Source organism: Triturus cristatus, chromosome 9 (assembly GCF_964204655.1).
Source record: "Triturus cristatus chromosome 9, aTriCri1.1, whole genome shotgun sequence".
NCBI classification, from domain to species: domain Eukaryota; kingdom Metazoa; phylum Chordata; class Amphibia; order Caudata; family Salamandridae; genus Triturus; species Triturus cristatus.
The window spans coordinates 1,032,313,729-1,032,328,248 of NC_140592.1; the positions used below are offsets into that span (position 1 = coordinate 1,032,313,729).

The 14,520-nt window shown below is 46.5% G+C and overlaps 2 protein-coding genes across 4 annotated transcripts in view; one reads left to right on the top strand and one right to left on the bottom strand.

Annotated features, from left to right (window-relative positions):
- Nucleotides 1–13,445, bottom strand: part of BBOF1 (basal body orientation factor 1) — a 144,203-nt gene extending 130,758 nt beyond the window's left edge. The window contains exon 1 of the mRNA XM_085626777.1: nucleotides 13,005–13,445. Coding sequence (XP_085482903.1) covers nucleotides 13,005–13,051 — 47 coding nt within the window. The 5' untranslated portion in view covers nucleotides 13,052–13,445. The remainder of the gene's footprint in view (nucleotides 1–13,004) is intronic.
- A 396-nt stretch (nucleotides 13,446–13,841) lies between these two features.
- ENTPD5 (ectonucleoside triphosphate diphosphohydrolase 5 (inactive)) overlaps nucleotides 13,842–14,520 on the top strand; it is a 407,636-nt gene continuing 406,957 nt past the window's right edge. For 2 of the 3 annotated variants that reach the window (XM_085626780.1, XM_085626778.1), the window contains exon 1: nucleotides 13,842–13,966. The gene's annotated coding sequence lies outside the window, so the exon portion shown is untranslated. The remainder of the gene's footprint in view (nucleotides 13,967–14,520) is intronic. The other variant, XM_085626781.1, reaches the window with a different exon arrangement.

Here is a 14,520-nt window from a genome sequence, read left to right on the forward strand (position 1 = left end):
TGGCTGGAAAAGCAGAAACGGGACCGCTCCAAACTGGTCTTGTATTGAATTTACCCAGATCAACCAATCTCCAGGGTTAGACTGGACCATAGGGCAATCAGGCAGTGCACAATGGGCTGGACTGAATAGCCAGTGTTTGGGCTGTTTTTTAGCAGTTTGTGGGCCTCTTTTATGGCCAGGTGGGCTAGTTTTAACTGTTGATTTCACTGATATTGCCTCCCTCAAAGATTGTCTACAGCAAACACAAGTGCATGCAGTCTCCCGTACCTTGCAAAATACCTATACAGAATGTCTTTACAAGTTCAAAATTAGCTTGATTTGCAAATGTGGGCCAGTTTTTTAATTATATGGTTCGCTAATGGGGGGCACTTTCATTTTGGTGCCCGGCCTATTTTTTTGTGCCAGCCCAACCATGACATTCTCACACAGATAAATCAAAGCACCACTTGGGCATTGTGACAGGCAGGCCAGATAGTGGGACAGATTTGATAATACTCACCAACTTTTCCTTCCTTTATAACCCCATGTTCGCCATGTTCTTTAGAAGTGGCAATATTCACCACAGGACTTCTAACTAAAATAGGACATCTGTGCAGCGAATAAGATTTTTTCCTTTCGTTAGATCTATTTCACTGGAGTCCGGATTCTTCATCTCTAGAAGTATTTACGTACAATAGATGATGACATACCATGAAGGCTGCCTCCCCTTCCTTCCTGGGTGAACCACCTAAATTCAAGTAATTGGCGCAAATAACACTCATGCCACCAATTGATGGGTTCCAACCTATATAACATGTTCACTACTGCCTGTGTAAATGTAATACACTCTGCTCACATCACAAACCATGGGAGAATGACCTAATTATTACTGTAGATAAAGAATGCTGGAGGTATTGTTGTACACAAATTGTTTCCAAGGAGTATAAATACAGGCTCTTTCATTACAAATCCAATATAGTATATCCCGGTGCACGTATGCATATTTGATTTGATGGTTAACCCAGCTTGTCTTAGATGTGGATGGCTACATGCAGACTAGCATGGAAGTTTAAGAAGACCAGGTAGAAAGAGTGCCATCATAGCTAACTTGTCACTGGAATATTGAGTCAAATATTAAAGTGACCCATATTAGATCTACACTGATAGCTAATGTGTTAAATTATCTTCAGTGTGCTATGGCTCACAAACCAAGGGTAGATGTAAAAGTGCTCATTATTACGTTAAGCATACCCACAGCATCTCAAAATGCATCATACAATTATTTTCGAGACACATATATTCACTCCAGAAGGATGCAAGTGTGAAACACTGAAATATAAACTTATTATCAATGTGTAGCCAAATATTCTAACGGCAGGCGAAGGCTGATAGTCTTTGGAAAAGGAGATCCAGTCAAACCAATGATAACATATGTCCTTAGTGTATGTGTGTCCACAAAACCAATTCCTTCATTTCCTCACCCCCCTGACAAAACTATATTTCTGATATGGTTTGATGATGTTTAAACTAAGACCTACCGTACTACTGAGTAAGTATGCCATTCTAAGAGTTCTCAGTAGTTCACCACTGAGAACAAGGTTTTAAATATAGGGAAACTGGCAGCGCTTAATTTGAAAAATATTAAATATCAGTGATCAAATCTTTTCTTAGAAGGCAGCAGCTGGCATTTACAGATGTCGGGATTGGCAAATACCAAGGTTTGTTGTCTGGATTCCACCTCATGCCTATTTCTTCCCACATCATACACTTCATGCCTGTTTATTTTACTCATGCAGGTTCTTTTTCATCCTTGGTTTCTCCCTTTGTCACTGTTTTTCTATCTGTCTTTTTCTCCTCCTTCCCTCCATTCCTGTTTTTCTCTCTCTTGCTCTGGATCAAAGTCTGATGAGGACATATAAATGCTGTTCCCCAAAACTGAGTGCCGGTGGGAACAATCTGCAACAACCGGCTGAAATTAACCACTGGAAACTGCAAAAGTTAACTACCTCAAGATACTTACTTGTGAGGATAAACTGCTCCCTAAAGGTGCCGGATTGAAAACAATGGAGACTGAAGCCGTATGCATAGAGAAGTATTTCTGTAAGTTGCTGTCCAAATAGCTTGTTTTACATAGAACTCCATGCCAGGGTTTCTGCTGTCTCTAGGCAGGGCAAATAACAGGCGTTGCCATAACCCAATTTTATGGCACACGATGCTTGGTAAGAACCGAAGGCAGAGTTAGCTTTGCCAGATTCAAACTTGTGAACATGCAGGTCACAGGAAGTGTCAGAAGCCACATTTGACTCACTGCGCCACTTTGCTAAACTAATAAATAATTCAATTAACCTATGTACAAGGTATGTGGTGGGCGGCTTTAGTACATCCTCCCAGTTCCCTAATGAGGTTTCGCTTTAGTCCTTTCCTAGATTCAGCTCTCTCCCACAAAGGTGGTAAAACAAGGTTCTCAGAATTTGTAACCATTTAAAACACGCACGCACAACACACACTACACACACACACACGAGTCTTTTATAACTATAGAACAAAAACACATGGTGTAATGACAATTTTACTCTGGAGCCCTTTTCCTCTCTGATGCATGTGTGTTTGTGCCTGTGTGTGTATCAAAGATACACTTAGCTCTGTAAACATCTAATGGGGTGACCCTCTTATAGTAGATCCCACATATACTTTTTGCATTAGGTTTCTTCTATGCCCGCAGGCAGACACAGGCCTACAGACCTGGAGACTTAAACAAATCCATGTTTCCACCTACCAAGCACGTATTTCAAGTGTATCCAATGTAGGTCCAGAAGGACAGGATCCATGCATGATCCCCTGAAATACCCTGTTATAAATAGATCGTTTCAATGGCTAGCAAGCATATCTCCACGTATTATCTGTTTGAAATTGGTACATAGCGATTCTGTTAGAATGTTGGTTGTTTGGATGCTCACACTGATGATAAATTCATTTATTGAGCAAACAATTGCTACTGGTGCTTCATAGAAGTACATGTTGTGACAGTGATCGTTTTAGACATGTCAACTATTTTGGACACTGAGTGCCAGCAGTAAGTTGATGGCCGTGTCTCTCCTTTAGTCTGTGAACAAGCTAGTAAACTGGGGAATCCCACAGTGATCTACACTACTGCCCCTGGTTTTTAATTAATATTTTAAGACCTCTGCCTTTCCTATCCCAGCCCTGTGGCAAATATTTCTCATATACACAGATTACAACCAGCCTGTCTTCAATGTGAAAAGTAAAGCTGGATATTCACCGCTAAACGTTACTTCTGTAATGAGGTGATAGCAGTTCTCTTATTAAAACTACGGAAATCAAATTTGAATTGTGGTCTCCGGCAATGATACTCGGCCCACTACTGGAAGAGTAATGAGAAATGAAGCAATGCAGGCCTACCTACCGCTAACACCCCAGCCACCAGAAACGGACTCTGCCATGTTAAACTACTATTTAGCTGTTTGCCTTTTATTTCATGTTTTTCAATTGAGGAGTTGTGCTGAGTGATTACATCTTGCCTAGCCTGTGGGGAAAGCATGTATTTGTGCTGCTCTACGAAATCCATTCAGAGACTGCGCCACAACCAAAACTCTGCAGTAACTGTCGTCTTGTAAGAAATGTCTCCATGCTGCCTTCACAGAACAGTATATTTATGTCAAAGTGCTGTGCTTCGTTCACAATGTGTTCTATAACTTGAAGCATAACTTTCTGAGTTTTAAGTGAGAGACACACCAGGGACATCTTAAGGATTTTGGGGGCCCTGGGCCAAACATATTTTGGGGGCCCCTGTTCAAAACAGCTTTGAATTTATGATCCAATTTGAGCCCCTGTTTAACCACACAGTTTCCGCTTCCTCAGCGGCGTTAGCGATCCTGTTTGCATCATAGGCACTAGCCTATATATTCCCGATCTAAATGACCCTTTTTTAAATTGCCCCTTACCTGCACCATAAATTGTGCCCCTTCACCGCCGTTTTGGCGGGTCTGGTCCTGGGGTGGGTGCCTGGTTCGTTTTTGGCGGACATCTTGGAGTGGGGTGAGTGGAGTGAGGCTTTTCCACCTGACAGCGCTTGAATGCACATGTGACGCCTGGGAACACCTATTTAGGGCGAGTCCCTCCTGCTTTCAGCCCCTGACAAGGTAGCTGCTGCTGCGAGAGCGCTTGCGCGTTTTTGCAGTAAAACTGCTGTTTTAAAAACGTTATATATTCTTTTTGTTTGTTTTGGTCATTTTGACCCTTTTTTAAATTGCCCCTTACCTGCACCATAAATTGTGCCCCTTCACCGCCGTTTTGGCGGGTCTGGTCCTGGGGTGGGTGCCTGGTTCGTTTTTGGCGGACATCTTGGAGTGGGGTGAGTGGAGTGAGGCTTTTCCACCTGACAGCGCTTGAATGCACATGTGACGCCTGGGAACACCTATTTAGGGCGAGTCCCTCCTGCTTTCAGCCCCTGACAAGGTAGCTGCTGCTGCGAGAGCGCTTGCGCGTTTTTGCAGTAAAACTGCTGTTTTAAAAACGTTATATATTCTTTTTGTTTGTTTTGGTCATTTTGACCCTTTTTTAAATTGCCCCTTACCTGCACCATAAATTGTGCCCCTTCACCGCCGTTTTGGCGGGTCTGGTCCTGGGGTGGGTGCCTGGTTCGTTTTTGGCGGACATCTTGGAGTGGGGTGAGTGGAGTGAGGCTTTTCCACCTGACAGCGCTTGAATGCACATGTGACGCCTGGGAACACCTATTTAAGGCTCCTCCCCTAGCGCAGCGGGATCGCGCAGCGGGCGCGTCCTCGCGTGGCCGGAGTCGTGCCAGAGTCCTGCCCGTCTGCGCCCGTCCGCGCTCGGTTGCGCTGGCTTCGCGGCGATTTTTACATCAGGTGCATCTCTAACCATGCTCATGTATACCAGGGATAGTCTCCTGGCATTGAATACCTGTCTGCCTCCCTGCGCCGAAGTCCGCGTTGACCCTTTGTGTGGCCCCCATCGCTGTGCTTGTGGCGGCTGGCTACTCGAAGCCCCTTCTTGTTTGGGGTCTTGTATAGTGCAGCCTGCCATAAGCAGTAAGGTCTCTTCGCGACATCTCACCATCTGGAATTTGAACGTCAGATCGGCGGTCAAGCATTATCAGGATATTGCTGATCTTGTGGACAATGACCCCCCTGACATCTTTTGTCTGACAGAGACATGGCTGCAAGACACCGATTCTACGGTATTGAATCTGGCGTTCCCCGTTGAGTATTCCATCTACACGCTCAACCGCTCTTCGAGAGGGGGTGGCGTCGCTCTTGCTGTTAAATCGTGCTATTCTTGCGCCTGGAGTGTGCAGAACATCACGGGCTGCGAAAGCGCCCTGTTCAAGGTTGCGGTTACTCCGCATTTTACCTTGTCAGGATTGCTGATTTACCGTCCACCTGGTAGCTCAGTGGCATTTCGAGAGGCTCTCCCTGAGGCGGTTAGTTCACTAGCAGTAGGGTCTGCCAATTTTTCTATCATTGGTGATTTGAATCTCCATTTTGACACTTTGTGTCTTTCTTCTGTGGGAGGGATGGTGGCGGACCTTGAGGCCCTTCAATTGTTCCAGCTGGTCTCGGACCCCACTCATAGTGGTGGCCACACTCTGGACCCCTTTTTTTCTAACTTAGAAGGGGTTACAGTGGCCCCCCCCCTCCCCCTGACCTGGTCAGACCACTCACTCGTGACCATTCACTGTAGCCTTGATGAAGCCCCACTTAAGGTGCCACTGCGAGCCATGCCCAGACGGCGCTGGAGCAAATTAAAGGCGGAAGATCTCCACCGCCTTCTCACTGACGACCCACTGGGTGCAGTGGAGAACGTGGAGTCTGGTTATGACCATTTCTGCGGATGGGTAACCAGGGCCCTCGACTCCCTTATCCCGATGGTTTTCAGTAAGTGTGGCTCCCGCGCCCCCAGTCCCTGGTATGATGGCAATCTGAGGGCTCTGAAAAGTGTCTGCAGACGTGCAGAGAGAGACTGGAGGAAGAGGTATGACAGCAGCAAAAAAACCCTGTATATGGCTGCGGTCAAGTCTTATCACCGCGCGGTTTGTAGAACCCGGGCTGAATACTACGCTCTGGAGTTTCGCAATAGTGGGAATCCTGTTAAAACCATCTTTAAGGCCCTTAAAGACCTAGTGGCAAGGAAGCCGGCCGGTAACTCCATCAGCTCCAATACTCATTGTGAAGCGCTGGCGGCTTTCTTCCTGGAGAAGGTCCAGACCATATATAGGGCCTTCCCCTCCTCCACTGCACAAACCAGTATGGGGCCTCCCACCCGGTTGGATCAGGTGGTGCTAGACTCTCTCCCCTCTCTCTCTCTGGAGTCTTACACGGCCTTGGCTCTCCGAGTTAAGTCGGGGTCGCCGGACGACCCGCTCAAGCCACCTATGTTCAGAGACCAGGTTTTTGTTCGCCCGGTTTGCGACTTAATCAACACGTCGCTATCATCAGGCCAAGTGCCTTTGAAATGGAAGCATGCGGTAGTAATGCCCATTTTGAAAAAACCATCTCTCGACCCTACAAAATCGGAGAACTACCGCCCGATTTCACTTCTCCCGTGGCCAGCCAAACTCGCGGAGGCGCATGTCAACACCGCCCTCTCTGGTCATCTGTTGCGTGCCAACATTCTGGACGACACCCAGAATGGTTTTCGGGCTGGCCACAGTACGGAGACAGCACTGTTATCTATGGTCGAGCACCTTCGGGTAGTTCTGGATGCAGGTCAAACGGCGGCGCTTGTTTTGTTAGACCTAAGCGCCGCCTTTGACACGGTCTCCCATGACATTCTCCTGCAACGTCTTGAGGAGATAGGGGTTATCGGCACTGCACACCAGTGGTTCCGTTCGTTTCTCAGGGATCGTTCCTTCTGTGTGGCGTCCCCGCCCTACCAGTCCAAATGCCATCCTCTGTCTCTTGGGGTCCCACAGGGTTCCTCACTGAGCCCCACGTTGTTTAACATCTACGTGAGGCCGCTGGCTGAGGTTGTGAAGCTCTGTGGTATGACCATGGTGTCGTACGCAGATGACACCCAGCTAGCGGTCACGATCAGCGGGGACTCTGGGGTGGATGCCCCAAGATTCAGAGAAGGACTCAGGGCGGTGGCTGGTTGGATGACGTCCAACTGTCTCCAACTAAACGCCAAAAAAACGGAGGTGATGATCTTTGGGAAGCGGACGGACCTATGGGGAGATACTTGGTGGCCCTCTGAGCTGGGGCCGACCCCCACTCCGGTTGCGGAGATCAAAAATCTTGGTGTTTGGCTGGACCCTTCCCTCAACTTTGTTGGCCACACCAAAAGGACGGCGGCTTGCTGCTTCGGCATCCTGCGCAATCTGCGCCCTGCCCTTAAATACTTCGATGCCGCAACTCGTCAATTGGTGGTGCAAGCAACGGTTTTGGCACGGTTGGACTATGCCAGCTCCCTTTTTATAGGATTAAACCAGGCTGAGTTAACCCGACTTCAAAGAGTGCAGAACGCTGCGGCCAGAGCGATCATAGGTCTTCCTAGGTTTTGCTCGGCCGGTCAATCTTTGCGAGCCTTGCATTGGTTACCCGTTAGGCAGCGGATCCACTTTAAAGTTTTGTGCCTCTCCTTCAAAATTCTGAAGGGCCTATCACCTCCCTTACTGCACCAACTCTTGTGCCCTTACATCCCGGGCCGCACTCTGCGCTCGCTAGACCAAGAATTAGCGGTAGCCCCTCGGTTCAAACTCAGTCGGGTGGGGGGTCGCTCTTTTAAGGTGCGGGCAGCCGCACTCTGGAACGCTCTCCCTTTGAAACTCCGGACCTTTGGTGACCTGCTCTCCTTCCGCAAGGCCGCTAAAACTCATTTATTTTCTGAGCTTTGTTAAATCCTTCACTCCCCAATTTCTTAATAATTATTTCTGTTCCCCAGTTGTGTTGTGTTCGCCACCTTGTCGGTGCGCCGGGACGCTCCTTCGCTGGAGCAGCCGTGCGCAATACAAATAGCACTAACATAACATAACATAACATAACGCGTGCAGCTGACAGCGGTAGGAATTAGTGTTTCCAGCCCTGCTCGTAGTTTTTTTAATACTTTTTAAAATGTATATGTGTGGCTGAATTACTCTGTGCTTTTTAACAATTTCTCCAACCTATGCGCACTTGCACTTTACTTGATTCTGCTTGGCTACACCTCCTCAGCTGCTTCGATTCACATCTCGCTTTTCCTCCAGTCCTGGTCCGCCACGGCTGATACGCCGATTGTGCGGAGGGCTGTGGCTACTATAAGGCTCCTCACTTCCACCCACGTAGTTTCCACTTCCTCAGCTGCGCTAGCGATCCAGTTTGCATCATAGGCATTAGTCTATATATTCCTGATACAAAAGGATGCACGCAGTGGGTGCGCCGCAGGCGCGTCAAAGGCGCACCAAAGGCAAGCCCGTCTGCACCCGGAGGCTTCTGGCGCCGGCCATGCTGCCCAGTTCCCCTCTGGTGAGTTTCTTCCACTATATTACAATCTGGAAACACTGATTAGCCTTAGGCGGCTACCATTATGTTAGTGTACAGCGGCTGATCCGAGCTTGGAGGTAGACTTTCGATGCAATAAGTGCAACTGGTCTCTCCTCCATCCCAGGAAACCCACACCCAAGATCCTCCCATGCAACAATAAGTGTAAAAACAATAAGAAAACAAAGGACTTAAAGGCCACCCTTTTAAATTGTCACTCTATGCAAAAGCATGAACCACACATTTATGGTCTACTTTTAGACGAACAACAGCCTGATCTTTTATTTCTCACTGAGACCTGGCTGTCTGAAGCCGCCAACCCTACTATCACCTCGGCCATCCCTACGGGTTATAAAATCCTTAGGAGGGACCGACCGAGTGGGAAGAGGGCGGTGTCACCATAATTTACATTCAATTACTAGACTGCTCTCCCATCCCAATGGAAAACATTGAGGGCGCAGAGTCCTTAGACTTCGACTGTACCTTCTTCCCCCATCATAGCATAGCTGATTTTCTAATTTACAGACCACCCAGTGCAATTGGAAATGTTATTACTATGCTTAATACAGCCACCACCCCCCTGGCCTTAAAATACAACAACTGCCTTATTCTGGGAGATTTCAATATACATATGGACAATGTAAAAGACCCTCAATCAATTTCCTTGTTGGAGACGCTGCAGGCCTGCAACACGTTTCCATCTATTTCTTCGGCCACCCATGAGAAGGGCCATGCCCTAGCCAAATCTTTCACAACTTTGACATATCAGTAAACCTACCTCTTCCCATTATCTGGTCTCACCACCTCCTATTAAAATTTGTCATTCCCAACTCTGCCACAGCCCCTCGGGCTAACGCAGGGAAGAGGGTCCCTAATTACACGACGTTCCATAAAATATCCATCCCGATGTTAGCAGATGCCCTCGGTCGTTCCTCACTGGAGCTGTCTCGCTGCCCCGACTCGGATGCCCTCTCAATAGATTCATGGCTCCGAACTAACATTGATGCACCTGTATCGGTTGTTTCCTGCTCCTTAAGGAGTTCACCCCCACCAGCTCCATGGTTTAACGATTCCCTCAGATCTAGCAAAAGAAATTGTAGAAAAATGTAACGTAAATGGCGTAAATCCTATCTACCTGTGGACAGGAAGGTGTATAAAGACAACTTAAAAGCTCATTAGATTCTCGTGAAGGCAGCCAAGAAAAACTTCTTTCAAACCAAGATAGAAAATGCCCAAAATAAGAGTAAGGTAATCTTTAGCATAGTTAAATCCTTTAACGCCCCGAAAGCTGGCACAAAGGAAGGGCCATGCACGTAAGAATGGTCTAAGCAAATAGCTCAATTCTTCCACAAAAAGATCCCTGTGATCGAACAAGCCTTCACTAACATCTCAGAGGAAGAACTGACCTTCTACCTTAGTTCTATTAGCAAATTTCACCTCTTGGATCCTCCATCTTTACTAGCTTTCCCTGAGTTTCAGCTTGAAGAGTCACTGACCCTTCTCCAAAGCATTAAGTCTGGCTCTCCTACCGACCCATGTCCAGCGAATATCCTGAACCTATTAGCTTCCACCATAAACCCCACTGTTAACCAGCTCTTTAATGCTTCCCTCTCCTCAGGCAACACGCCGAAATTATGGAAGAATGCTAAGATTCTTGCACTGATAAAAAAGACTAACGCCAAACCGACGGACCCTGCCAACTACAGGCCAATCTCCCTTCTTTTGGCCCTCTCCAAAGTATTAGAGAAGCATGTAAACAAGGCCCTCCAAAAACACATTGAAGAAGGGAAGCTCCTTCATGTGTCCCATTCCGGTTTTAGGGCTAACTACAGTACGGAGTCCGCTCTGCTGGAATTGACTCAATATCTCAAGGTTAAGCTGGACCAGGGAGGCAAGGCTGTTCAGATACTGTTCGATCAGTCGGCGGCCTTCAATACGTTTCCAATTGAGAGGCTCCTGGAGAGACTTGCTAACATCCAGGAGCCATAACATGGATGTCATCCTTCTTGGTAAATGGATCTCAGGACATCTGGCTCCCCCTTTCTCATCCCCGGTTCCAGCCATGAATGTAGGTGTCCCTCAGGGCTCCATTCTTAGTCCTACCCTTTTTAATCTATATCTATCTCCCCTTGCATTTCTAATAGAGGAAGAGGGCGCCAAAATTGTTTCCTATGCTGATGACACTCAGCTGATTTTTATGTGTGAAAAAGGAACCAACTTTGACGGGGCAATGATTAGGTCTTGCCTCACAAAGGTTTTTAACTGGCTTAAGATCAATCAGCTGAAGTGCAATCCTGACAAAAGTGAAGTTGTTTTCTTTGGTAATCCAGAAACTTCTGACTGAAGCTCTTGGTGGCCAAAAGATCTGCCATCCCCACCGCGGAAACGGAGAAAGTAAAAAACTTAGGAATTGTCATAGAAAAGACAATCTCCATGCGCTTTCAAATCCAAAATCTAACTGGCGCTTTGTTTGGCATACTCCGGATGCTAAAAAAAATTCCTGCCACTGTTGCTGCTTGAGAGCAGAAAGATCGTGATGCAGGCTCTGGTGACATCAAAGCTTGACTATGTCAACAGCTTGTACCTTGGTCTTCCCAAATCCCTTATTCAGCACCTACAAGTGGTACAAAACACGGCGGCCAGGGACATCCTGAGACCTAAACCCAGATCTAGTATGACCCCTATTCTCAAGTCTCTACACTGGCTCCACATAAAAGAACGTATCGACTTCAAAGCGAGGACCATCTTCTTTAAAGCTTTCCACGGCTTAGGAGCTGTCTACGTAAATAAGCGCGTTAATCGCTATACAACAGCTAGACCCCTAAGATCTTCCAATGCCAACCTAGCCCTCGTGCCTAAAAAATGCTGTGCCCGCACTGGAGGAAGATCCCTCGGCTTTCTAGGCGCAAAATTGTGGAATATAGCCTCCCTGAGTCTCTGAGACTAACCACAGACCTACTCTCTTTCAGGAAGATAAAAACCTGGATTTTACTAACTGATGGGTCTTTTACGCACGGTTTCCTCCCGCTGTCATGCGCCAGGACACTCTAGTCTGAGTAGTTGCGCACTTTACTAAATACACTATTTCATTTCATTAGTTCCCTGACAGTGCAAAGGAACACTCGTTCAAATTCTAAGGGCCTTATTTATGAGGCCTTGCTTCACTTTTATGCCGCAAGTGCGTCACTTTTTGTGACGCACCGGCAGCGTAAAAAATGTGCCATGTTGCTCTATATTTGCAAAGTGACGCATCTAGGCAGATGAATCACTTTGAAACTCCTGCACCACATTATACCTGCACCAGGTATAATGTATGCAGGGTGGGTGTTGCCCCTCAAAAAGCCTTGTAGAAGTGGCGCATTGAAATCCATGAGAACTCAGTGCGCCACTTCTAGGACGCCATTGCCTCAATATCTTACACCTGCCTCACAGCAGGCGTAAGACTGATGCAGGCCCTTTCACATAGGGCTTGCCCCATGTGAAAGGACACATTGCTGGAGTTGCGTCTATTTTCAGACACACCCCAGCAATGCATCACTTTTGTGCCTACAGATACGTCAGAAATACTGACATATCTGTAACATGATGTGACATGATGCGTCATACAGTAAATTTGACGCATTGATCATGTCGCAAGGAGGGCGCACTAAGAGGTGACGCATCCCTGTTTTCACACAGCCATGCATCACTTCTCATAAATAAGGCCCTAAATGTGTTTACATCTAATATTCAGGGATAGTTATGTGTGTTTTCAATATTGTAACACAGCAGCAGCTCAGCAATATTACTGCAAATAATCTTTGTAACGCCCTCCCATTTCTTATATGTAAGGCCTTGTTTTGATCTAAAAGAAACTTTTTTATGTATATTGCATGAAACATAAACACAATTTTCTCTGCAAAATGGCTATACTAGACTCACAAATAAGGTACATAAAAAAATTAATTAAAGGAAAACAGTATTTAAAACAATCTGTTTAAGAAATATTCAAGGTCATTAGGGCAAAACTCTGGAGAATGGAGCTGACTCTGTCAGGGGGCCCCCTGAAAGGCTGGGGCCCTGGGCCAGAGCCCACTTTGCCCATGCATTAAAACGTCTCTGAGACACACAACGCCGCTCCCTAGTGTATTCTACATCCAAACGTGTATTTCAAATCACATTTTTTGACTGGAGAGATTAGGCTGCAGGTCGCTGCAGCGCGTCTGGATTTCATGCCCTGGGATTCCTTTCCAGCATCTCCAAGATCTGAGAGACGTCATGGTAATTTCTCAAGAAACTGAAAGCGTGTCTATCCCCAGAGTGTCCAGCAGTCCTCTAACTTTACAACTAGTGACAGAATCTAGATCACGTTCGTAGTATCCATACGTTACGGTGTGCAAATAATCAGTTCTTATGAGTGATAGTAAAATTCCTAGGATCTGTAAAATGAAATTAATGGTACACTTTCACTTTAAGCACAGTGGGTTTCAGGGGAGTTTTCCGATGTCCAGAATCGATTATAGCAGGAGTGAAAAAATTAAATCTCACCTTTTCCCCTTCTTGCCATTTCCAGCTTTCCCTTTTTTCTTCGGCATGCTTGAAGGCTGCTCTGCGGCTGTGACAGGAGCCTGCCTCTCAGTGTCCTACAGTTGATCAGCCCTCCCTTGTCCCTTTCTCTGTCCCTTACCAATTCCCTCACTTTTGCCTATACCCTGCCTCTGTCCACTAGTATTTAGCTCTATCCAGTAGCATCTAGTAACTGTCCTGCACCCCTTAGCACTACATCTGCCTCACTCGTGCATAGACTTTTCCCATCTCCGGCACTATGTCGCTACGTTTCTCTGCTACTCTCCTTTCGCGCTCTCTCGCGTATCAGATTTTTTATTCCCTTCTCTGTTTCTCTACCATTCCATGCCTCTCTCTCCGTTCCACTTTCCGGCGTACTCTCTCTGTTCTGCACTGGTACCTGTCCACCCCTCACTAGTTCTGATCGTACTGTTTACTTTGGTCGTTTCTATGGTAACCGTACGCTCTGAAATTTGACTCGCCGAAAAGACTGAGGCCGGACTGTGACATCTGTCTTCGAAGGTGTACCCGCGGCGCCATGTTGGAGCGAAGTCGCTGTGGAAAAGTAAGACTACTGCTTCCAAACCATATGTCCTTTTCACCTTTGGACTATTTGTGACTTTCCCGATAACTATTTTTTTCTCATGAAGAGGGGGTGGTGCAACAGAAATACCGCAGCCAAGTATAGACCTCTAGCTTGTCGTACAGCCTGGAAATCCCTTCCCAAGATGGCGACGGCTTGAGGTCTGGTACGGTAATTGAATTGAAAACATTATGCGTAGCGGAACGTGATACGCTACTTTGGTCTTTATGAGTAGTGGTCCCGCCCCCGAGCTAATTGAGACAGGCGAGCCGGCTTTAAAATAAGAGAAGCAGTTCTGTGCTCGGAAGGCTAGTGAATGCAGGAGTTCTCATGGTTAGAAGCCGGTTCATGGCTTTGAAAGGTAAGTTACAACTGCCTCAGTAGGCTCAGTTACTATTAGAAGAACAGTTAGAAGGAGATATAAGCAAGGATGTGTGCCGTACCACTACCAGACACCTTGTTTTACTTAGACACTGCTTATAACAGCCATTGATCATACGGCGACACCACCACACCCGCCCCTAGCCCCCCTAATCTTAGCTCGGGGGTCCGATCCTGTATAGGATTCTGGGTCAAACTCGGTATGCAGATTCATGGGCTAAGTTTTCGCCGAACGAACGATGTCGGTTTTTGAGAGATTTCCCTTTTTTTATGAAAAAAATCTGCCTGGACATTGATATGTTCTACTTTTTTTTCTTGTTTTTGATGTATAACATATAACTTCATCCAGTGAATACTATTTGGTATGTTCTCATTCATTCATTCGCTTCAAGTCTTAAAATATAATCTTTAGTGAATATGCAACTTGTGTGTGTTTTATATGTAACTCTAACCACTAGTATCTGTAGTAGACTTATGTACTTACCATTTTTATGTGGTTTTAGAGTTTATCTGTTTGTATCTTTTACGTTATTC